The 22,874-nt window shown below is 48.8% G+C and overlaps 3 protein-coding genes, 10 non-coding genes and 2 pseudogenes across 14 annotated transcripts in view; all 15 read right to left on the bottom strand.

Moving 5' to 3' along the window:
* The window catches only part of LOC128011139 (uncharacterized), a 55,121-nt gene extending 38,156 nt beyond the window's left edge, over nucleotides 1-16,965 (bottom strand). Inside the window, exons 1-2 of one of the 2 annotated variants that reach the window (XM_052593265.1) lie at nucleotides 16,768-16,964; nucleotides 11,717-12,896 (exon numbers count right to left, since the gene is read on the bottom strand). In XM_052593265.1, coding sequence (XP_052449225.1) covers nucleotides 11,909-12,682 — 774 coding nt within the window. In that variant the 5' untranslated portion in view covers nucleotides 12,683-12,896; nucleotides 16,768-16,964 and the 3' untranslated portion in view covers nucleotides 11,717-11,908. Of the gene's footprint in view, nucleotides 1-11,716; nucleotides 12,897-16,767 lie in introns of those variants that run through there. The other variant, XM_052593266.1, reaches the window with a different exon arrangement.
* LOC128011143 (uncharacterized) overlaps nucleotides 1-22,874 on the bottom strand; it is a 168,918-nt gene that overhangs the window by 72,855 nt on the left and 73,189 nt on the right. The window contains exon 2 of the mRNA XM_052593269.1: nucleotides 22,184-22,315. Within this exon, the coding sequence (XP_052449229.1) occupies nucleotides 22,184-22,305 (122 nt within the window). The 5' untranslated portion in view covers nucleotides 22,306-22,315. The remainder of the gene's footprint in view (nucleotides 1-22,183; nucleotides 22,316-22,874) is intronic.
* Nucleotides 394-557, bottom strand: LOC128012358 (U1 spliceosomal RNA). Its single transcript, XR_008182881.1, has one exon. It is a non-coding gene; the product is annotated as a U1 spliceosomal RNA (small nuclear RNA).
* Nucleotides 937-1,127, bottom strand: LOC128012636 (U2 spliceosomal RNA). Its single transcript, XR_008183159.1, has one exon. It is a non-coding gene; the product is annotated as a U2 spliceosomal RNA (small nuclear RNA).
* On the bottom strand, nucleotides 3,097-3,260 carry LOC128012359 (U1 spliceosomal RNA). Its single transcript, XR_008182882.1, has one exon. It is a non-coding gene; the product is annotated as a U1 spliceosomal RNA (small nuclear RNA).
* Nucleotides 3,640-3,830, bottom strand: LOC128012637 (U2 spliceosomal RNA). The gene has a single exon (XR_008183160.1). It is a non-coding gene; the product is annotated as a U2 spliceosomal RNA (small nuclear RNA).
* Nucleotides 5,800-5,963, bottom strand: LOC128012418 (U1 spliceosomal RNA). Its single transcript, XR_008182941.1, has one exon. It is a non-coding gene; the product is annotated as a U1 spliceosomal RNA (small nuclear RNA).
* Nucleotides 6,343-6,533, bottom strand: LOC128012638 (U2 spliceosomal RNA). Its single transcript, XR_008183161.1, has one exon. It is a non-coding gene; the product is annotated as a U2 spliceosomal RNA (small nuclear RNA).
* On the bottom strand, nucleotides 7,993-8,156 carry LOC128012360 (U1 spliceosomal RNA). Its single transcript, XR_008182883.1, has one exon. It is a non-coding gene; the product is annotated as a U1 spliceosomal RNA (small nuclear RNA).
* On the bottom strand, nucleotides 8,536-8,726 carry LOC128012590 (U2 spliceosomal RNA). Its single transcript, XR_008183113.1, has one exon. It is a non-coding gene; the product is annotated as a U2 spliceosomal RNA (small nuclear RNA).
* LOC128012361 (U1 spliceosomal RNA) lies at nucleotides 10,696-10,859 on the bottom strand. Its single transcript, XR_008182884.1, has one exon. It is a non-coding gene; the product is annotated as a U1 spliceosomal RNA (small nuclear RNA).
* Nucleotides 11,239-11,411, bottom strand: LOC128012671 (uncharacterized; annotated as a pseudogene).
* Nucleotides 11,537-22,874, bottom strand: part of LOC128011136 (uncharacterized) — a 99,918-nt gene continuing 88,580 nt past the window's right edge. The window contains exon 3 of the transcript XR_008182475.1: nucleotides 11,537-11,706. The gene's annotated coding sequence lies outside the window, so the exon portion shown is untranslated. The remainder of the gene's footprint in view (nucleotides 11,707-22,874) is intronic.
* On the bottom strand, nucleotides 17,824-17,987 carry LOC128012362 (U1 spliceosomal RNA). Its single transcript, XR_008182885.1, has one exon. It is a non-coding gene; the product is annotated as a U1 spliceosomal RNA (small nuclear RNA).
* On the bottom strand, nucleotides 18,362-18,537 carry LOC128012652 (uncharacterized; annotated as a pseudogene).

The following is a 22,874-nucleotide window of genomic DNA, read 5'->3' on the forward strand; positions in this document are numbered from 1 at the left end:
GGCTATAACTCCGGGAAGGAGTGAGATCCCTTCACCCAAATCGGCACACCTGTGCAGGGGCTCAGTCCGAGGCCAGGTGAAAAAGGGCGCGGCGACAGGCCACTAGGTGGCGCTGTAAGCGACAACAAAATTAATACGAATCGAAAAAAAGGACAAACAAACAACATGGAGACAGATACAGCTAGGCTGCAGTCAGTCCAATCTACTTTCAAAGTAAGGTCTGCGCTATGTTCGAACTAAACTACCCACCAGGGTCTGATTTTTCAAGAGCGTAAGTGACTTTGTTTCACAGGCGCACAACACGTATCTCGCATGTGACAGAACTCCCCATTCTGAAATGGAAATAAATAAAAAACTGTAAAAACCTCTTCTGCTTTGTTTCACCAACAATTTCAGGGGAGAGCGCGAACGCAGTCCCCCACTACCATAAATTATGCAGTCGAGATTCCCGCATTTGGGGAATTCGCAGGGGTCAGCATGGCCGGAGTGCAATGGACAAGCCTCGCCCTGGGTGAACCGCCTTCTTGATCATGGTGTCTCCCCTGCCAGGTAAGTATGAAGGCGCAGGCGGTCAGCCAGAGGTCTGATTTGCATCTCTACCATCCTCACCAACGGTTAGCCCTCCGCCCCCGCTCCAGGAAAGGAAGGACGGGTGCCTTCCGTTACTGGCCTGGAAACTGCCAAGCTCATGGGCCGGTGCTTCCCAACGCCAGTTTTAGATGACTCTCTTTAAACAAACACACCTGATTCGATGCACCACCTCGTCTAGATGCACCACCACTTCAAGACCTCAGGTGGGTGCATCGTTAGTGGAAGAGTCCAAGACCCCAGGAGGACACATCAGGAAAAAAGTTTGCAATAAACCACAGCATCTGCAATGGCAGCTCTCATTCCTTGTTCTGCTATTCGACACAATAAATGGCAATCCCCAAAAAGGGAAAGCACACCGTTCCTGGAGACACTGCAATACCAGGCCGATGCATGGAGTGGACGGAGCAAGCCCCGGCTCCAGCTCCGTGATCTAAAAATCCATTTAATATGTAGTCCCCGGATGGGGGACGTATCAGATATTAAACTGATAAGAACAGATACTACACTTGATCTTAGCCAAAAGGGCGAGAAGCGATGCTGCTAAGACGCAGCAGGGAGGAAGCCGGACACGGCGATGCCCATCTCGGCTTTGGTAAGTTTTGGGAGACCTAAAAACGCTGGGGGATGGTGGTAGCCTCCCCTGTCTACAACGTCACCGGGCCTCGTCCCGATCGGCCTGACGGAAAGTACGGCATCGCTCGTAACTCCCAAACGGTTGGTCGCAGAGCCACGTGCCTTATGTCATCGGAATCCTTGGCTCGAGCCGAACGAGACGCCGGTCTCAGATTGGCTCGTCGCTCTGACGAAATTTTCGGGTATTTTGGATTTTGTCGAAAACCTTCTTTTGCAACCTAGCGCCAGGTATTTGGCCCAGTCCCACCCAAATCAGCACAGAAAGCTTCTTTGGAGTCTGACTGTCAATAATCATCCAAAAAAAGAGGAAATTTCCATTCACCTTGGCGAGGGGACCTCAAAACGTGCTAAGGTGGCGTGTCCGAGGTGGCTCGAATGGCTATAACTCCGGGAAGGAGTGAGATCCCTTCACCCAAATCGGCACACCTGTGCAGGGGCTCAGTCCGAGGCCAGGTGAAAAGGGGCGTGGCGACAGGCCAGTAGGTGGCGCCGTAAGCTGAAAAATAGGGAAAATGTAATGTAAAAAGACAATCAAACAAAGATGAAAACACCCGAAACACTGCGGGATCGTAGTACCCTCCCCTGTCTGCAACGTCACCGGGCCTTGTCCCGATCGGCCTGACGGTGGAACTGCAGCGACGGAAAGTACGGCATCGCTCGTAACTCCCAAACGGTTGGTCGCAGAGCCACGTGCCTTATGTCATCGGAATCCTTGGCTCGAGCCGAACGAGACGCAGGTCTCAGATTGGCTCGTCGCTCTGACGAAATTTTCGGGTATTTTGGATTTTGTCGAAAACCTTCTTTTGCAACCTAGCGCCAGGTATTTGGCCCAGTCCCACCCAAATCAGCACAGAAAGCTTCTCTGGAGTCTGACTGTCAATAATCATCCAAAAAAAGAGGAAATTTCCATTCACCTTGGCGAGGGGACCTCAAAACGTGCTAAGGTGGCGTGTCCGAGGTGGCTCGAAAAGGGGCGTGGCGACAGGCCAGTAGGTGGCGCCGTAAGCTGAAAAATAGGGAAAATGTAATGTAAAAAGACAATCAAACAAAGATGAAAACACCCGAAACACTGCGGGATCGTAGTACCCTCCCCTGTCTGCAACGTCACCGGGCCTTGTCCCGATCGGCCTGACGGTGGAACTGCAGCGACGGAAAGTACGGCATCGCTCGTAACTCCCAAACGGTTGGTCGCAGAGCCACGTGCCTTATGTCATCGGAATCCTTGGCTCGAGCCGAACGAGACGCAGGTCTCAGATTGGCTCGTCGCTCTGACGAAATTTTCGGGTATTTTGGATTTTGTCGAAAACCTTCTTTTGCAACCTAGCGCCAGGTATTTGGCCCAGTCCCACCCAAATCAGCACAGAAAGCTTCTCTGGAGTCTGACTGTCAATAATCATCCAAAAAAAGAGGAAATTTCCATTCACCTTGGCGAGGGGACCTCAAAACGTGCTAAGGTGGCGTGTCCGAGGTGGCTCGAATGGCTATAACTCCGGGAAGGAGTGAGATCCCTTCACCCAAATCGGCACACCTGTGCAGGGGCTCAGTCCGAGGCCAGGTGAAAAAGGGCGCGGCGACAGGCCACTAGGTGGCGCTGTAAGCGACAACAAAATTAATACGAATCGAAAAAAAGGACAAACAAACAACATGGAGACAGATACAGCTAGGCTGCAGTCAGTCCAATCTACTTTCAAAGTAAGGTCTGCGCTATGTTCGAACTAAACTACCCACCAGGGTCTGATTTTTCAAGAGCGTAAGTGACTTTGTTTCACAGGCGCACAACACGTATCTCGCATGTGACAGAACTCCCCATTCTGAAATGGAAATAAATAAAAAACTGTAAAAACCTCTTCTGCTTTGTTTCACCAACAATTTCAGGGGAGAGCGCGAACGCAGTCCCCCACTACCATAAATTATGCAGTCGAGATTCCCGCATTTGGGGAATTCGCAGGGGTCAGCATGGCCGGAGTGCAATGGACAAGCCTCGCCCTGGGTGAACCGCCTTCTTGATCATGGTGTCTCCCCTGCCAGGTAAGTATGAAGGCGCAGGCGGTCAGCCAGAGGTCTGATTTGCATCTCTACCATCCTCACCAACGGTTAGCCCTCCGCCCCCGCTCCAGGAAAGGAAGGACGGGTGCCTTCCGTTACTGGCCTGGAAACTGCCAAGCTCATGGGCCGGTGCTTCCCAACGCCAGTTTTAGATGACTCTCTTTAAACAAACACACCTGATTCGATGCACCACCTCGTCTAGATGCACCACCACTTCAAGACCTCAGGTGGGTGCATCGTTAGTGGAAGAGTCCAAGACCCCAGGAGGACACATCAGGAAAAAAGTTTGCAATAAACCACAGCATCTGCAATGGCAGCTCTCATTCCTTGTTCTGCTATTCGACACAATAAATGGCAATCCCCAAAAAGGGAAAGCACACCGTTCCTGGAGACACTGCAATACCAGGCCGATGCATGGAGTGGACGGAGCAAGCCCCGGCTCCAGCTCCGTGATCTAAAAATCCATTTAATATGTAGTCCCCGGATGGGGGACGTATCAGATATTAAACTGATAAGAACAGATACTACACTTGATCTTAGCCAAAAGGGCGAGAAGCGATGCTGCTAAGACGCAGCAGGGAGGAAGCCGGACACGGCGATGCCCATCTCGGCTTTGGTAAGTTTTGGGAGACCTAAAAACGCTGGGGGATGGTGGTAGCCTCCCCTGTCTACAACGTCACCGGGCCTCGTCCCGATCGGCCTGACGGAAAGTACGGCATCGCTCGTAACTCCCAAACGGTTGGTCGCAGAGCCACGTGCCTTATGTCATCGGAATCCTTGGCTCGAGCCGAACGAGACGCCGGTCTCAGATTGGCTCGTCGCTCTGACGAAATTTTCGGGTATTTTGGATTTTGTCGAAAACCTTCTTTTGCAACCTAGCGCCAGGTATTTGGCCCAGTCCCACCCAAATCAGCACAGAAAGCTTCTTTGGAGTCTGACTGTCAATAATCATCCAAAAAAAGAGGAAATTTCCATTCACCTTGGCGAGGGGACCTCAAAACGTGCTAAGGTGGCGTGTCCGAGGTGGCTCGAATGGCTATAACTCCGGGAAGGAGTGAGATCCCTTCACCCAAATCGGCACACCTGTGCAGGGGCTCAGTCCGAGGCCAGGTGAAAAGGGGCGTGGCGACAGGCCAGTAGGTGGCGCCGTAAGCTGAAAAATAGGGAAAATGTAATGTAAAAAGACAATCAAACAAAGATGAAAACACCCGAAACACTGCGGGATCGTAGTACCCTCCCCTGTCTGCAACGTCACCGGGCCTTGTCCCGATCGGCCTGACGGTGGAACTGCAGCGACGGAAAGTACGGCATCGCTCGTAACTCCCAAACGGTTGGTCGCAGAGCCACGTGCCTTATGTCATCGGAATCCTTGGCTCGAGCCGAACGAGACGCAGGTCTCAGATTGGCTCGTCGCTCTGACGAAATTTTCGGGTATTTTGGATTTTGTCGAAAACCTTCTTTTGCAACCTAGCGCCAGGTATTTGGCCCAGTCCCACCCAAATCAGCACAGAAAGCTTCTCTGGAGTCTGACTGTCAATAATCATCCAAAAAAAGAGGAAATTTCCATTCACCTTGGCGAGGGGACCTCAAAACGTGCTAAGGTGGCGTGTCCGAGGTGGCTCGAAAAGGGGCGTGGCGACAGGCCAGTAGGTGGCGCCGTAAGCTGAAAAATAGGGAAAATGTAATGTAAAAAGACAATCAAACAAAGATGAAAACACCCGAAACACTGCGGGATCGTAGTACCCTCCCCTGTCTGCAACGTCACCGGGCCTTGTCCCGATCGGCCTGACGGTGGAACTGCAGCGACGGAAAGTACGGCATCGCTCGTAACTCCCAAACGGTTGGTCGCAGAGCCACGTGCCTTATGTCATCGGAATCCTTGGCTCGAGCCGAACGAGACGCAGGTCTCAGATTGGCTCGTCGCTCTGACGAAATTTTCGGGTATTTTGGATTTTGTCGAAAACCTTCTTTTGCAACCTAGCGCCAGGTATTTGGCCCAGTCCCACCCAAATCAGCACAGAAAGCTTCTCTGGAGTCTGACTGTCAATAATCATCCAAAAAAAGAGGAAATTTCCATTCACCTTGGCGAGGGGACCTCAAAACGTGCTAAGGTGGCGTGTCCGAGGTGGCTCGAATGGCTATAACTCCGGGAAGGAGTGAGATCCCTTCACCCAAATCGGCACACCTGTGCAGGGGCTCAGTCCGAGGCCAGGTGAAAAAGGGCGCGGCGACAGGCCACTAGGTGGCGCTGTAAGCGACAACAAAATTAATACGAATCGAAAAAAAGGACAAACAAACAACATGGAGACAGATACAGCTAGGCTGCAGTCAGTCCAATCTACTTTCAAAGTAAGGTCTGCGCTATGTTCGAACTAAACTACCCACCAGGGTCTGATTTTTCAAGAGCGTAAGTGACTTTGTTTCACAGGCGCACAACACGTATCTCGCATGTGACAGAACTCCCCATTCTGAAATGGAAATAAATAAAAAACTGTAAAAACCTCTTCTGCTTTGTTTCACCAACAATTTCAGGGGAGAGCGCGAACGCAGTCCCCCACTACCATAAATTATGCAGTCGAGATTCCCGCATTTGGGGAATTTGCAGGGGTCAGCATGGCCGGAGTGCAATGGACAAGCCTCGCCCTGGGTGAACCGCCTTCTTGATCATGGTGTCTCCCCTGCCAGGTAAGTATGAAGGCGCAGGCGGTCAGCCAGAGGTCTGATTTGCATCTCTACCATCCTCACCAACGGTTAGCCCTCCGCCCCCGCTCCAGGAAAGGAAGGACGGGTGCCTTCCGTTACTGGCCTGGAAACTGCCAAGCTCATGGGCCGGTGCTTCCCAACGCCAGTTTTAGATGACTCTCTTTAAACAAACACACCTGATTCGATGCACCACCTCGTCTAGATGCACCACCACTTCAAGACCTCAGGTGGGTGCATCGTTAGTGGAAGAGTCCAAGACCCCAGGAGGACACATCAGGAAAAAAGTTTGCAATAAACCACAGCATCTGCAATGGCAGCTCTCATTCCTTGTTCTGCTATTCGACACAATAAATGGCAATCCCCAAAAAGGGAAAGCACACCGTTCCTGGAGACACTGCAATACCAGGCCGATGCATGGAGTGGACGGAGCAAGCCCCGGCTCCAGCTCCGTGATCTAAAAATCCATTTAATATGTAGTCCCCGGATGGGGGACGTATCAGATATTAAACTGATAAGAACAGATACTACACTTGATCTTAGCCAAAAGGGCGAGAAGCGATGCTGCTAAGACGCAGCAGGGAGGAAGCCGGACACGGCGATGCCCATCTCGGCTTTGGTAAGTTTTGGGAGACCTAAAAACGCTGGGGGATGGTGGTAGCCTCCCCTGTCTACAACGTCACCGGGCCTCGTCCCGATCGGCCTGACGGAAAGTACGGCATCGCTCGTAACTCCCAAACGGTTGGTCGCAGAGCCACGTGCCTTATGTCATCGGAATCCTTGGCTCGAGCCGAACGAGACGCCGGTCTCAGATTGGCTCGTCGCTCTGACGAAATTTTCGGGTATTTTGGATTTTGTCGAAAACCTTCTTTTGCAACCTAGCGCCAGGTATTTGGCCCAGTCCCACCCAAATCAGCACAGAAAGCTTCTTTGGAGTCTGACTGTCAATAATCATCCAAAAAAAGAGGAAATTTCCATTCACCTTGGCGAGGGGACCTCAAAACGTGCTAAGGTGGCGTGTCCGAGGTGGCTCGAATGGCTATAACTCCGGGAAGGAGTGAGATCCCTTCACCCAAATTGGCACACCTGTGCAGGGGCTCAGTCCGAGGCCAGGTGAAAAGGGGCGTGGCGACAGGCCAGTAGGTGGCGCCGTAAGCTGAAAAATAGGGAAAATGTAATGTAAAAAGACAATCAAACAAAGATGAAAACACCCGAAACACTGCGGGATCGTAGTACCCTCCCCTGTCTGCAACGTCACCGGGCCTTGTCCCGATCGGCCTGACGGTGGAACTGCAGCGACGGAAAGTACGGCATCGCTCGTAACTCCCAAACGGTTGGTCGCAGAGCCACGTGCCTTATGTCATCGGAATCCTTGGCTCGAGCCGAACGAGACGCAGGTCTCAGATTGGCTCGTCGCTCTGACGAAATTTTCGGGTATTTTGGATTTTGTCGAAAACCTTCTTTTGCAACCTAGCGCCAGGTATTTGGCCCAGTCCCACCCAAATCAGCACAGAAAGCTTCTCTGGAGTCTGACTGTCAATAATCATCCAAAAAAAGAGGAAATTTCCATTCACCTTGGCGAGGGGACCTCAAAACGTGCTAAGGTGGCGTGTCCGAGGTGGCTCGAATGGCTATAACTCCGGGAAGGAGTGAGATCCCTTCACCCAAATCGGCACACCTGTGCAGGGGCTCAGTCCGAGGCCAGGTGAAAAAGGGCGCGGCGACAGGCCACTAGGTGGCGCTGTAAGCGACAACAAAATTAATACGAATCGAAAAAAAGGACAAACAAACAACATGGAGACAGATACAGCTAGGCTGCAGTCAGTCCAATCTACTTTCAAAGTAAGGTCTGCGCTATGTTCGAACTAAACTACCCACCAGGGTCTGATTTTTCAAGAGCGTAAGTGACTTTGTTTCACAGGCGCACAACACGTATCTCGCATGTGACAGAACTCCCCATTCTGAAATGGAAATAAATAAAAAACTGTAAAAACCTCTTCTGCTTTGTTTCACCAACAATTTCAGGGGAGAGCGCGAACGCAGTCCCCCACTACCATAAATTATGCAGTCGAGATTCCCGCATTTGGGGAATTCGCAGGGGTCAGCATGGCCGGAGTGCAATGGACAAGCCTCGCCCTGGGTGAACCGCCTTCTTGATCATGGTGTCTCCCCTGCCAGGTAAGTATGAAGGCGCAGGCGGTCAGCCAGAGGTCTGATTTGCATCTCTACCATCCTCACCAACGGTTAGCCCTCCGCCCCCGCTCCAGGAAAGGAAGGACGGGTGCCTTCCGTTACTGGCCTGGAAACTGCCAAGCTCATGGGCCGGTGCTTCCCAACGCCAGTTTTAGATGACTCTCTTTAAACAAACACACCTGATTCGATGCACCACCTCGTCTAGATGCACCACCACTTCAAGACCTCAGGTGGGTGCATCGTTAGTGGAAGAGTCCAAGACCCCAGGAGGACACATCAGGAAAAAAGTTTGCAATAAACCACAGCATCTGCAATGGCAGCTCTCATTCCTTGTTCTGCTATTCGACACAATAAATGGCAATCCCCAAAAAGGGAAAGCACACCGTTCCTGGAGACACTGCAATACCAGGCCGATGCATGGAGTGGACGGAGCAAGCCCCGGCTCCAGCTCCGTGATCTAAAAATCCATTTAATATGTAGTCCCCGGATGGGGGACGTATCAGATATTAAACTGATAAGAACAGATACTACACTTGATCTTAGCCAAAAGGCCGAGAAGCGATGCTGCTAAGACGCAGCAGGGAGGAAGCCGGACACGGCGATGCCCATCTCGGCTTTGGTAAGTTTTGGGAGACCTAAAAACGCTGGGGGATGGTGGTAGCCTCCCCTGTCTACAACGTCACCGGGCCTCGTCCCGATCGGCCTGACGGAAAGTACGGCATCGCTCGTAACTCCCAAACGGTTGGTCGCAGAGCCACGTGCCTTATGTCATCGGAATCCTTGGCTCGAGCCGAACGAGACGCCGGTCTCAGATTGGCTCGTCGCTCTGACGAAATTTTCGGGTATTTTGGATTTTGTCGAAAACCTTCTTTTGCAACCTAGCGCCAGGTATTTGGCCCAGTCCCACCCAAATCAGCACAGAAAGCTTCTTTGGAGTCTGACTGTCAATAATCATCCAAAAAAAGAGGAAATTTCCATTCACCTTGGCGAGGGGACCTCAAAACGTGCTAAGGTGGCGTGTCCGAGGTGGCTCGAATGGCTATAACTCCGGGAAGGAGTGAGATCCCTTCACCCAAATCGGCACACCTGTGCAGGGGCTCAGTCCGAGGCCAGGTGAAAAGGGGCGTGGCGACAGGCCAGTAGGTGGCGCCGTAAGCTGAAAAATAGGGAAAATGTAATGTAAAAAGACAATCAAACAAAGATGAAAACACCCGAAACACTGCGGGATCGTAGTACCCTCCCCTGTCTGCAACGTCACCGGGCCTTGTCCCGATCGGCCTGACGGTGGAACTGCAGCGACGGAAAGTACGGCATCGCTCGTAACTCCCAAACGGTTGGTCGCAGAGCCACGTGCCTTATGTCATCGGAATCCTTGGCTCGAGCCGAACGAGACGCAGGTCTCAGATTGGCTCGTCGCTCTGACGAAATTTTCGGGTATTTTGGATTTTGTCGAAAACCTTCTTTTGCAACCTAGCGCCAGGTATTTGGCCCAGTCCCACCCAAATCAGCACAGAAAGCTTCTCTGGAGTCTGACTGTCAATAATCATCCAAAAAAAGAGGAAATTTCCATTCACCTTGGCGAGGGGACCTCAAAACGTGCTAAGGTGGCGTGTCCGAGGTGGCTCGAAAAGGGGCGTGGCGACAGGCCAGTAGGTGGCGCCGTAAGCTGAAAAATAGGGAAAATGTAATGTAAAAAGACAATCAAACAAAGATGAAAACACCCGAAACACTGCGGGATCGTAGTACCCTCCCCTGTCTGCAACGTCACCGGGCCTTGTCCCGATCGGCCTGACGGTGGAACTGCAGCGACGGAAAGTACGGCATCGCTCGTAACTCCCAAACGGTTGGTCGCAGAGCCACGTGCCTTATGTCATCGGAATCCTTGGCTCGAGCCGAACGAGACGCAGGTCTCAGATTGGCTCGTCGCTCTGACGAAATTTTCGGGTATTTTGGATTTTGTCGAAAACCTTCTTTTGCAACCTAGCGCCAGGTATTTGGCCCAGTCCCACCCAAATCAGCACAGAAAGCTTCTCTGGAGTCTGACTGTCAATAATCATCCAAAAAAAGAGGAAATTTCCATTCACCTTGGCGAGGGGACCTCAAAACGTGCTAAGGTGGCGTGTCCGAGGTGGCTCGAATGGCTATAACTCCGGGAAGGAGTGAGATCCCTTCACCCAAATCGGCACACCTGTGCAGGGGCTCAGTCCGAGGCCAGGTGAAAAAGGGCGCGGCGACAGGCCACTAGGTGGCGCTGTAAGCGACAACAAAATTAATACGAATCGAAAAAAAGGACAAACAAACAACATGGAGACAGATACAGCTAGGCTGCAGTCAGTCCAATCTACTTTCAAAGTAAGGTCTGCGCTATGTTCGAACTAAACTACCCACCAGGGTCTGATTTTTCAAGAGCGTAAGTGACTTTGTTTCACAGGCGCACAACACGTATCTCGCATGTGACAGAACTCCCCATTCTGAAATGGAAATAAATAAAAAACTGTAAAAACCTCTTCTGCTTTGTTTCACCAACAATTTCAGGGGAGAGCGCGAACGCAGTCCCCCACTACCATAAATTATGCAGTCGAGATTCCCGCATTTGGGGAATTCGCAGGGGTCAGCATGGCCGGAGTGCAATGGACAAGCCTCGCCCTGGGTGAACCGCCTTCTTGATCATGGTGTCTCCCCTGCCAGGTAAGTATGAAGGCGCAGGCGGTCAGCCAGAGGTCTGATTTGCATCTCTACCATCCTCACCAACGGTTAGCCCTCCGCCCCCGCTCCAGGAAAGGAAGGACGGGTGCCTTCCGTTACTGGCCTGGAAACTGCCAAGCTCATGGGCCGGTGCTTCCCAACGCCAGTTTTAGATGACTCTCTTTAAACAAACACACCTGATTCGATGCACCACCTCGTCTAGATGCACCACCACTTCAAGACCTCAGGTGGGTGCATCGTTAGTGGAAGAGTCCAAGACCCCAGGAGGACACATCAGGAAAAAAGTTTGCAATAAACCACAGCATCTGCAATGGCAGCTCTCATTCCTTGTTCTGCTATTCGACACAATAAATGGCAATCCCCAAAAAGGGAAAGCACACCGTTCCTGGAGACACTGCAATACCAGGCCGATGCATGGAGTGGACGGAGCAAGCCCCGGCTCCAGCTCCGTGATCTAAAAATCCATTTAATATGTAGTCCCCGGATGGGGGACGTATCAGATATTAAACTGATAAGAACAGATTTTTTTTCGAAGAAGTTTTATTGTCACCATTTACATTTTTTCCATTTGCATTTTTTTTTTTCACACACCATTTTCTTTTTAATCACACATTAAAACAAGCAATATAATATATAATAATTACACATGGTAAAATGAAAGAAACAATCATTGTTAAAAAGCATTTGATTAAAACCACAGTGTTTTGCTTGTTTTTAAAAGTCCATTATTGAGGTGTGTTTAAAAGGTGCGGTCAGTTCCAAAAGTAAAATACAAATTTTAAAAAAAGCAAACAAGCCTCGTATATATATATATATATATATATATGTTAATAAAACCTATTTCATGATAAAACACAATAAAAAACACCAATTAAAAATCATCTGTTGTGCAAGACCGGGGGTGAGTCCTTATCAAGTGGGTCATCACCCCACTCTCCAGAACAGGGACATGAGATGCTACTTTATGGACTCAGCGGAGATCCCCTCTCCTCCGGCCCGCTGGCCCGCTGTTCCCGTAGCCAGAGTGGTGAGGGTGCATCTACGGGCGGCCAGGGTCGGTGCCTGCCGGGACCCTCTCCGTGCGACCCCGGCCCCCCCGTCCGAATATCGTCGTCCGGTACCCCTGCAGCATTGATGTTACCTTTAGCTCGCATGCATGGAGGGTTACCGTAACGCGCTTCCCCACCAGCAGGTTTCTGGTGGCCCAGATGGCATCCTTGATGACGTTGAGGGTGAGCCAGAGCGAGGTAAATTTCTGTGCCGTCAAGTCCTTCAAGCCCCGGCCCACCCCAAGGATGGCGAGCTGGTACCCGAACTGGGCCCCACCCGCTGGTAGGCACGGGAAATACAGGGGGCCGGTCTTGGCCCACAGGTCCCGCGCAGTGCTGCACTCCCAGAGCAGGTGGTGGACGGTCTCCGGGGAATTGCAGCCGGACCGCGGGCAGATGGGGTTTTTGGCCATGCCTCTGGAGTGCATAACCGCCCTGACCGGGAGGATCTCATGAGCCACCATCCACGATAAGTCCTTGTGCCTGTTCTGGAGAGCGGGGTGAGCCGCGTTCCGCCAAACTTGTTTGGCCTCACTTGGTGTGAGGCCCGGAACTGGACTCACCGGTTCCCGGTCCTGCACAACAGAGATGAGAGACTTGTGTTGAGTTAAAATGGTGACATCTTCACTCTCTAAAAGGTATTTCTTTAAAAACTTTTTTATAAAACTGTACTCTTTGGGCAAGTTAAAAGACACTGGGGTTTTCAAGTCCACTGGTAAAATTTTCAGTGTTCGTAGGTAAGACCCCATCCAAAATCGCGCCATTGCAGCCGTCTTGTTTTCTTTGGATGGGGTCGTGGCATAACTAATGTGCAGGGCGGTGAAGCGGCTGCCTAAAAACAGGTGGGGGTCTGGGAGGCCTTTTCCACCGTTCTCCGGCCTTTTCTTGATGGTCTCCCTCTTCAGGCGCTCCCACTTGGACCCCCACAGGAAGTAAAACACCGCCCTCTCCAGTTTCCCCAGGAACCACCGAGGGGGGCTAAAAACAGAACAGACAAGTAAAATCAGAGGTAAAATCACAGATTTAAAAATTAAAACCTTGCCTTCCATCGTCATCTGTCTTAGTCCCCAAAACCCCAGTCTTTTCCTAACTTTCCCTAACAAGTCAGTCCAGTTTTCCCGTCCACCCCCGTCTTTATCAAATTTAACGCCTAAAATCTTAAAATCGTTGTCTTTAAAAACCAAATCAAGTCCTCCTGTGTCCACGTCTCCCCACGGCCCAAAGAGCTGGGCCTCGGACTTGTTTCTATTGAGTTTGGCGCCCGAGGCCCGACCGTACCAGTCAGTCAAGTCCAGTGCTCTTCGTATTGATAAAACGTCTGTGGCTAAAAGAGTTACGTCGTCCATATATAAAACACAGGTCGCCGTCAGTCCCCCCGTCCCAGGAACGTCCAGTCCTTTGATCCATTTGTCCCTTCTCAAGATCTGTGCCAGTGGCTCGATGCAAGCCACATACAGAAGAGGAGATAAAGGACATCCCTGACGGACACCACTGTGTATGTCCACAGCTTTGGAAAGATGCCCATTTATTAGAATTTTGCTGACTATTCCCTTGTACAGCAGTCCCACCCAGGCTATAAACCTCTTTGGAAACCCCATTTTCTCCAGAACCTGGAAGAGGTACTGGTGCGAGACTCGATCAAATGCTTTTTCAAAATCTAAATTTAGGACTACTAGCCGAATATTTCTGTCTCTCGCGTAACAGATGGCGTCTCTAATCAGCACTAGGTTGTCTGTTATCTTTCTTCCGGGCACAGCACAACCTTGATCCGGGTGGATCACGTCCTCTAAAACAGTCGACATGCGTGTTGCTAAAATCTTACTAAAAAGTTTACAATCAAAATTTAAAAGCGTGATTGGTCGCCAGTTTTTCAAGTCAGTCTTGTCTCCTTTCTTATGTAATAATGAAACTATCCCTACTCTAAAGCTGTCAGGAAGTCTGTCAAGAGTCTCAAATTCTTTAAAAACGGTCAACAGTTCGTGTGCTAAAATGTCCCAGAAAGTCAGATAAAATTCAAAGGGAAGTCCGTCAATGCCAGGGGACTTCCCTTTTTTAAAATGTTTTAAAGCTTTCTGAATTTCTAAAACTGTAAAATCCTGGGATAAAAGCACATCTGGGCTCTTTACCTTTTTATTTAAAAAGGTTAAAACTTCCTCTAAAACCCCATTATGAGCCTCTTTTGCACTATATAAATTATTATAAAAGTTTTCAGTTTCATTTAAAATCTCTTTTGTGCCGCTTGCTTCCCTCCCGGTAAAAGTCTTCAAAGCAGAGATTGACCCACCCCGTGTAATAATTTTTTTAAAAAAGTATCTTGTGCATTTCTCCCCTTCTTCTATTTCTCTTTCTTTACATCTTAAAATAACACCCCTACTCTGAACTTCGAATAAAACTGACATTTCTTTCTTGACTTCTTTTATCTCTTCTGTAAAATCCAATCCACTGTTTAAAAGGTTAAAATATCTCTGCAGTCTTTTTTGCAGCCCCATCATGTGTCTTCTTTCCCTGTTCTTTTTCCTTTTCCCTATATTTCTAAAAAACTGTCTTGTCCGGTCCTTAACCACTTCCCACCACTGTGCACGTGTATCATAAAAGTCTTGGAGGGTCTGCCATTGGCTGAACTGCTCCCTATACTCTCTAACCACTTCTTCATCCTCTAATAGGGAGCAGTTCATCTTCCACAGCCCTCCTCCTACCGTCACACCCATGGAAAGTGAAAGGGTGCAAGACAGTATCATGTGATCAGAAAAAAAGGGAGGGGTCAATGTTGCATCGGTTGGCGGGCAGTCCCTTGTAAAAACATAGTCAATTCGAGAGGCTCTGGTGCCATCACCACTGAACCAGGTGAAGCCCTCCTCTCTTTGATGCAATTGTTTAAAACAGTCAACTAACTTAAAATCCTTGACTAAATTTTGCAATAAAACCGATGTCTTATCGACCTTAAAATCTTCTCCTACTCTCTTCCTATCTGTTTTGGATAAAACACAGTTAAAATCCCCTGCTACTATTAGGGGAGCCCTGCCTAACATGTGGGGCTGCAGGTCTTCTAAAAGCTCATATCTGTCATTTTTTTCTGTAAAACCATACACATTAAGAACCTTAAAATCCCTCCCTAAAAAAGTCAGGTTTGCTAAAAGAGCCCGCCCTTCCCTCACCACAGTGCTATCCTTCACCGTGATGTTTGAATTGTTGATTAAAATAGCGACACCGTCATTCTTGTTGAAGTTGGAGCCACTCCATATTGAGGGCCCCATGGTCCACATCTCCTCCAACTTTCTGTAACTATTTAAAAAGGGCAGAGCACACTCTTGCAGTAAAAACAAATCTGACTTAAAACACTTTAAAAAGGATAAAATGCTCTGTGCTCGTAAGGTGGACCTCACACTTCTTACATTAATGGTAGAGATAGTGAGGGCCATGAGCAGTATGGTTAAAACAGTATGAGACATTTAAACAGAAGACATAAAGACTACAAAAATATACTTAAAATCATGTTTTATCTTGTTTCACCTGCCCTTCCTTTCTCACAGATGAACTGGGTCCTGGAGAGCAGGTGCTCGACGCCTCGGGTGCTACAGAGAAATCCTCTTGTAACTCCCTAGGCGACGATGTTCTTAGCTTGATGTGCAAAAAAGATACCTCATTTGGGGACTCTAGGGGCCACATGCGTTCTTGATCTTCCAAATCGGAACTATCAAGCCGCTGTGCTGCCCTAGCTTTTTTCTCCTCGGTTTCCACCAGAGGAGATCCCGCAGGTCTTTTTTGCACTTGAGCATTTTGGAGTGAACACTCAAATTCACTCCCACTGGATTCCTGCACCAACTCTGACACCGTTTGTAGGGAGGAGCTTGTTTCTCCCTCGGTCACTTCTCCTTCCGTGCCTTTTTCCATTTCAATATCTGACTCCGCCCCTATGGCCGCCCCACTTCCTCCTTCCTGCCCAATCCCTGAGGCTGGCTGGGAATTTGAAATTCCCGCCAAAACCTCAGGGACCGCCTCCTCTTTCCTTTCTTCGTTTGTTTGGTGCCAATGTGGGGCGGCCATTTTGAGCTTGTTGGCAAAACTTTTAGGGCAATCTCTGTAGAGGTGGTTTGAATCTCCACAAAGATTGCACCGCCTGCCATTGGTACACTGTTCAAACCCGTGACCAATTTCTTTGCACTTCCCACAAACTAATTCTTGGCATACATCGGCTAAGTGACCAAATTTCCCACATTTCCGACATAACTTAGGCATACCCTGGTAATGAATGTAGCCTCTGTTCTCTCCAAGCACAATCATGGAGGGCAGATGTTTCAGGCCCTGGTAGCCCCCAGCGTCCTCCCATTGTTTAATGGGGATTCGCCAGGAGCATGTCCAGATACCATCTTCATCTAGCACCTTGACTGGCTGGCCTCGAACAGTGCAAAATCTACCCAGCCACACACATATATCTTCACCAGTCACAGTTTCATTGAACATTCTGACAATCACAGTTTTAAGTGTGTTGTCAGAAAGTTTCTCCACCATAAACATAGAGAACTGGGATTTAACAGATTCAAACCTTTGCCAAAACTCACTTAGCAGGGAAGCAGTCTTAAAACTCAAATCAAAACCTTTGTTCAGAGGCAGAGTCATCAAACAATTCAGGTCTTCAGGCTTAAAATGTAAGGTCTTTTGAACAAGCTTTCTGGAAAAGTCCATGCGGGACATACCCAGAAGCTTTCCATCGACCTCCTTGAATATAAAACGCACGCTGTGGTGCCTCCGCATGCCGGCACGAGCAGCCGACATGGTGGAGGCACCACCAGCACGCAGCGGCTAAAACAAACAATAAATTAACTAAATAAATTAGATAAAACCTTCTTACCTTAAAAACAAGTAGATTCTCCGCAAAGCGAGTCGTCTCCAATTAAAAGCCGCTTGTCAATTTACCTCTTGGAGGATAGAGGACTCGTGCCACAAGCCACACACGAGCCTAAAGGTCCACCTAGAGGCGATCGCTGTCTCAACCGTCCGACCAGACCACGTGATCTTAGCCAAAAGGCCGAGAAGCGATGCTGCTAAGACGCAGCAGGGAGGAAGCCGGACACGGCGATGCCCATCTCGGCTTAGGTAAGTTTTGGGAGACCTAAAAACGCTGGGGGATGGTGGTAGCCTCCCCTGTCTACAACGTCACCGGGCCTCGTCCCGATCGGCCTGACGGAAAGTACGGCATCGCTCGTAACTCCCAAACGGTTGGTCGCAGAGCCACGTGCCTTATGTCATCGGAATCCTTGGCTCGAGCCGAACGAGACGCAGGTCTCAGATTGGCTCGTCGCTCTGACGAAATTTTCGGGTATTTTGGATTTTGTCGAAAACCTTCTTTTGCAACCTAGCGCCAGGTATTTGGCCCAGTCCCACCCAAATCAGCACAGAAAGCTTCTCTGGAGTCTGACTGTCAATAATCATCCAAAAAAAGAGGAAATTTCCATTCACCTTGGCGAGGGGACCTCAAAACGTGCTAAGGTGGCGTGTCCGAGGTGGCTCGAATGGCTATAACTCCGGGAAGGAGTGAGATCCCTTCACCCAAATCGGCACACCTGTGCAGGGGCTCAGTCCGAGGCCAGGTGAAAAAGGGCGCGGCGACAGGCCACTAGGTGGCGCTGTAAGCGACAACAAAATTAATACGAATCGAAAAAAAGGACAAACAAACAACATGGAGACAGATACAGCTAGGCTGCAGTCAGTCCAATCTACTTTCAAAGTAAGGTCTGCGCTATGTTCGAACTAAACTACCCACCAGGGTCTGATTTTTCAAGAGCGTAAGTGACTTTGTTTCACAGGCGCACAACACGTATCTCGCATGTGACAGAACTCCCCATTCTGAAATGGAAATAAATAAAAAACTGTAAAAACCTCTTCTGCTTTGTTTCACCAACAATTTCAGGGGAGAGCGCGAACGCAGTCCCCCACTACCATAAATTATGCAGTCGAGATTCCCGCATTTGGGGAATTCGCAGGGGTCAGCATGGCCGGAGTGCAATGGACAAGCCTCGCCCTGGGTGAACCGCCTTCTTGATCATGGTGTCTCCCCTGCCAGGTAAGTATGAAGGCCCAGGCGGTCAGCCAGAGGTCTGATTTGCATCTCTACCATCCTCACCAACGGTTAGCCCTCCGCCCCCGCTCCAGGAAAGGAAGGACGGGTGCCTTCCGTTACTGGCCTGGAAACTGCCAAGCTCATGGGCCGGTGCTTCCCAACGCCAGTTTTAGATGACTCTCTTTAAACAAACACACCTGATTCGATGCACCACCTCGTCTGTGAAAGACTTCAAGACCTCAGGTGGGTGCATCGTTAGTGGAAGAGTCCAAGACCCCAGGAGGACACATCAGGAAAAAAGTTTGCAATAAACCACAGCATCTGCAATGGCAGCTCTCATTCCTTGTTCTGCTATTCGACACAATAAATGGCAATCCCCAAAAAGGGAAAGCACACCGTTCCTGGAGACACTGCAATACCAGGCCGATGCATGGAGTGGACGGAGCAAGCCCCGGCTCCAGCTCCGTGATCTAAAAATCCATTTAATATGTAGTCCCCGGATGGGGGACGTATCAGATATTAAACTGATAAGAACAGATTTTTTTCTTTCGAAAAAGTTTTATTGTCACCATTTACATTTTTTTCATTTGCATTTTTTTCGTTTTCACACACCATTTTCTTTTTAATCACACATTAAAACAAGCAATATAATATATAATAAATACACATGGTAAAATGAAAGAAACAATCATTATTAAAAAGCATTGATTAAAACCACAGTGTTTTGCTTGTTTTTAAAAGTCCATTATTGAGGTGTGTTTAAAAGGTACGGTCAGTTCCAAAAGTAAAATACAAATTTTAAAAAAGCAAACAAGCCTCGTATATATATATATATATATGTTAATAAAACCTATTTCATGATAAAACAATAAAAAACACCAATTAAAAATCATCTGTTGTGCAAGACCGGGGGTGAGTCCTTATCAAGTGGGTCATCACCCCACTCTCCAGAACAGGGACATGAGATGCTACTTTATGGACTCAGCGGAGATCCCCTCTCCTCCGGCCCGCTGGCCCGCTGTTCCCGTAGCCAGAGTGGTGAGGGTGCATCTACGGGCGGCCAGGGTCGGTGCCTGCCGGGACCCTCTCCGTGCGACCCCGGCCCCCCCGTCCGAATATCGTCGTCCGGTACCCCTGCAGCATTGATGTTACCTTTAGCTCGCATGCATGGAGGGTTACCGTAACGCGCTTCCCCACCAGCAGGTTTCTGGTGGCCCAGATGGCATCCTTGATGACGTTGAGGGTGAGCCAGAGCGAGGTAAATTTCTGTGCCGTCAAGTCCTTCAAGCCCCGGCCCACCCCAAGGATGGCGAGCTGGTACCCGAACTGGGCCCCACCCACTGGTAGGCACGGGAAATACAGGGGGCCGGTCTTGGCCCACAGGTCCCGCGCAGTGCTGCACTCCCAGAGCAGGTGGTGGACGGTCTCCGGGGAATTGCAGCCGGACCGCGGGCAGATGGGGTTTTTGGCCATGCCTCTGGAGTGCATAACCGCCCTGACCGGGAGGATCTCATGAGCCACCATCCACGATAAGTCCTTATGCCTGTTCTGGAGAGCGGGGTGAGCCGCGTTCCGCCAAACCTGTTTGGCCTCACTTGGTGTGAGGCCCGGAACTGGACTCACCGGTTCCCGGTCCTGCACAACAGAGATGAGAGACTTGTGTTGAGTTAAAATGGTGACATCTTCACTCTCTAAAAGGTATTTCTTTAAAAACTTTTTTATAAAACTGTACTCTTTGGGCAAGTTAAAAGACACTGGGGTTTTCAAGTCCACTGGTAAAATTTTCAGTGTTCGTAGGTAAGACCCCATCCAAAATCGCGCCATTGCAGCCGTCTTGTTTTCTTTGGATGGGGTCGTGGCATAACTAATGTGCAGGGCGGTGAAGCGGCTGCCTAAAAACAGGTGGGGGTCTGGGAGGCCTTTTCCACCGTTCTCCGGCCTTTTCTTGATGGTCTCCCTCTTCAGGCGCTCCCACTTGGACCCCCACAGGAAGTAAAACACCGCCCTCTCCAGTTTCCCCAGGAACCACCGAGGGGGGCTAAAAACAGAACAGACAAGTAAAATCAGAGGTAAAATCACAGATTTAAAAATTAAAACCTTGCCTTCCATCGTCATCTGTCTTAGTCCCCAAAACCCCAGTCTTTTCCTAACTTTCCCTAACAAGTCAGTCCAGTTTTCCCGTCCACCCCCGTCTTTATCAAATTTAACGCCTAAAATCTTAAAATCGTTGTCTTTAAAAACCAAATCAAGTCCTCCTGTGTCCACGTCTCCCCACGGCCCGAAGAGCTGGGCCTCGGACTTGTTTCTATTGAGTTTGGCGCCCGAGGCCCGACCGTACCAGTCAGTCAAGTCCAGTGCTCTTCGTATTGATAAAACGTCTGTGGCTAAAAGAGTTACGTCGTCCATATATAAAACACAGGTTGCCGTCAGTCCCCCCGTCCCAGGAACGTCCAGTCCTTTGATCCATTTGTCCCTTCTCAAGATCTGTGCCAGTGGCTCGATGCAAGCCACATACAGAAGAGGAGATAAAGGACATCCCTGACGGACACCACTGTGTATGTTCACAGCTTTGGAAAGATGCCCATTTATTAGAATTTTGCTGACTATTCCCTTGTACAGCAGTCCCACCCAGGCTATAAACCTCTTTGGAAACCCCATTTTCTCCAGAACCTGGAAGAGGTACTGGTGCGAGACTCGATCAAATGCTTTTTCAAAATCTAAATTTAGGACTACTAGCCGAATATTTCTGTCTCTCGCGTAACAGATGGCGTCTCTAATCAGCACTAGGTTGTCTGTTATCTTTCTTCCGGGCACAGAACAAGCTTGATCTGGGTGAATCACGTCCTCTAAAACAGTTGACATGCGTGTTGCTAAAACTTTGCTAAAAAGTTTATAATCGAAATTTAAAAGTGTTATGGGTCTCCAGTTTTTTAAGTCAGTCCGGTCACCTTTTTTGTGAAGTAAAGAAACTATCCCTATTCTAAAACTGTCTGGAAGTCTGTCGAGGGTCTCAAACTCTTTAAAAACTGTCAAAAGCTCTTGTCCTAAAATGTCCCAAAATGTTAGATAAAACTCCAGGGGAAGTCCATCCACTCCTGGGGACTTCCCCCTTTTAAAACCTCCAAGAGCTTTTTGGGTTTCTAAAATGTTCAAATCTTGGGCTAAAATCTCATTTTGACAGTCGACCCTTTTCTCAACAAAATTTAAAACTTCTTTTACGGTGTCTGAGTGTACCTTTTTAAAACTATATAAAGCCCCATAAAATTTTTCCACATCCTCTAAAATCTCTTTTGTTGTGTTAACCTCCCTATCCCCTGTTTTAACCCTGGTTAACCCCCCACCCCTTGTTATTATTTTCTTAAAAAAATATCTGGTACACTTTTCCCCTTCTTCAATTTCTCTCTCTTTGCTTCTTAAAAGGACCCCTTTACTTTCTATATTGGCTAAAACTGACATTTCCTTTTTTACATCCTGGATTTCATTGTTAAAATCAAAACCATTATTTAAAAGATTAAAATACCTTTGTAGTCTTTTTTGCAACCCCAACATGCATTTCTTTTCCCTACTCTTCTTTTCTTTCCCTATCTTTCTAAAAAACTGTCTCGTCCGGTCCTTTACCATCTCCCACCACTGTGCACGTGTATCATAAAAGTCTTGGAGGGTCTGCCATTGGCTGAACTGTTCCCTATATTCTAAAATTACATTCTTGTCTTCCAACAGGGAACAGTTCAGCTTCCACAGCCCTCCCCCTACCGTCACACCCATGGGCAGTGAAAGGGTGCAAGACAGCATCAGGTGTTTAGAGAAAAAAAGGGGGGTTAATGTAGCATCGGTTGGCGGGCAGTCCCTTGTAAACACGTAGTCGATTCGAGAGGCTTTGGTACCATCACCACTGAACCAGGTGAAGCCCTCCTCTCTTTGATGCAAAATTTTAAAACAGTCGACTAAATTAAAATCTCTGACTAAACCCTGCAATAAAACCGACGTTTTGTCCACTCTGAAATCCTCCCCTACCCTTTTCCTGTCTGTTTTAGATAAAACACAATTAAAATCCCCTGCTACCATTAGGGGAGCCCTACCTAGCATGTGGGGTTGCAAGTCTTCTAAAAGCTCATATCTTTCGTTCTTTTCCGTAAAACCATATACATTAAGAACATTAAAATCCCTGTCTAAAAAGGTCAGATTTACTAAAAGTGCCCGGCCTTGCCTCACCACAGTGCTGCCCTTCACCAGGATGTTAGGATTATTAATTAAAACCGCAACTCCGTCGTTTTTGTTAAAATTTGATCCGCTCCATATGGAGGCTCCTGCGGACCATAGCTCTTCCATTTTTGTGTACCTAGTTAAAAAGGGCAGAGAACACTCTTGTAATAAAAACAAATCTGACTTAAAAGATTTTAAAAGGGACAAAATACTCTGTGCTCTAATGGTGGACCTCACACTTCTGACATTGATAGTAGAGATGGTGAGGGCCATGAGCAGTAGGGTTAAAAAGGTATGAGGCATTTAAAACAGAAGACAACAAAAAGACTACAAAAATATGATTAAAATCATGTTACATCTTGTAGCATTTGTCTTTCCTTTTCCCCAGATGAGCTGAGGTCAGGAGGGCAAATGCCTGTCGCTTCAGAGGCCACAGAGGGAACCTCTTGTGGCTCCTTTGGCGATGATGCTGTTAGCTTAATGTGCAAAAAGGAAACCTCATTTGGGGACTCTAGGGGCCACATGCGCTCCAGATCTACCGAGTCGGAACTATCGAGCTTATATGCTGCCCTAGATTTTTTCTCCTCCATTACAATCAGAGGAGACCCCGCAGGTCTTTTTTGCACCTGAGCATTAGGGAGTGAACACTGTGTCTCACTCCCGGTGGATTCTTCCACCCCATCCGAAACTGTTAC

Source organism: Carassius gibelio, chromosome B23 (assembly GCF_023724105.1).
Source record: "Carassius gibelio isolate Cgi1373 ecotype wild population from Czech Republic chromosome B23, carGib1.2-hapl.c, whole genome shotgun sequence".
Classification (NCBI taxonomy): Eukaryota; Metazoa; Chordata; class Actinopteri; order Cypriniformes; family Cyprinidae; genus Carassius; species Carassius gibelio.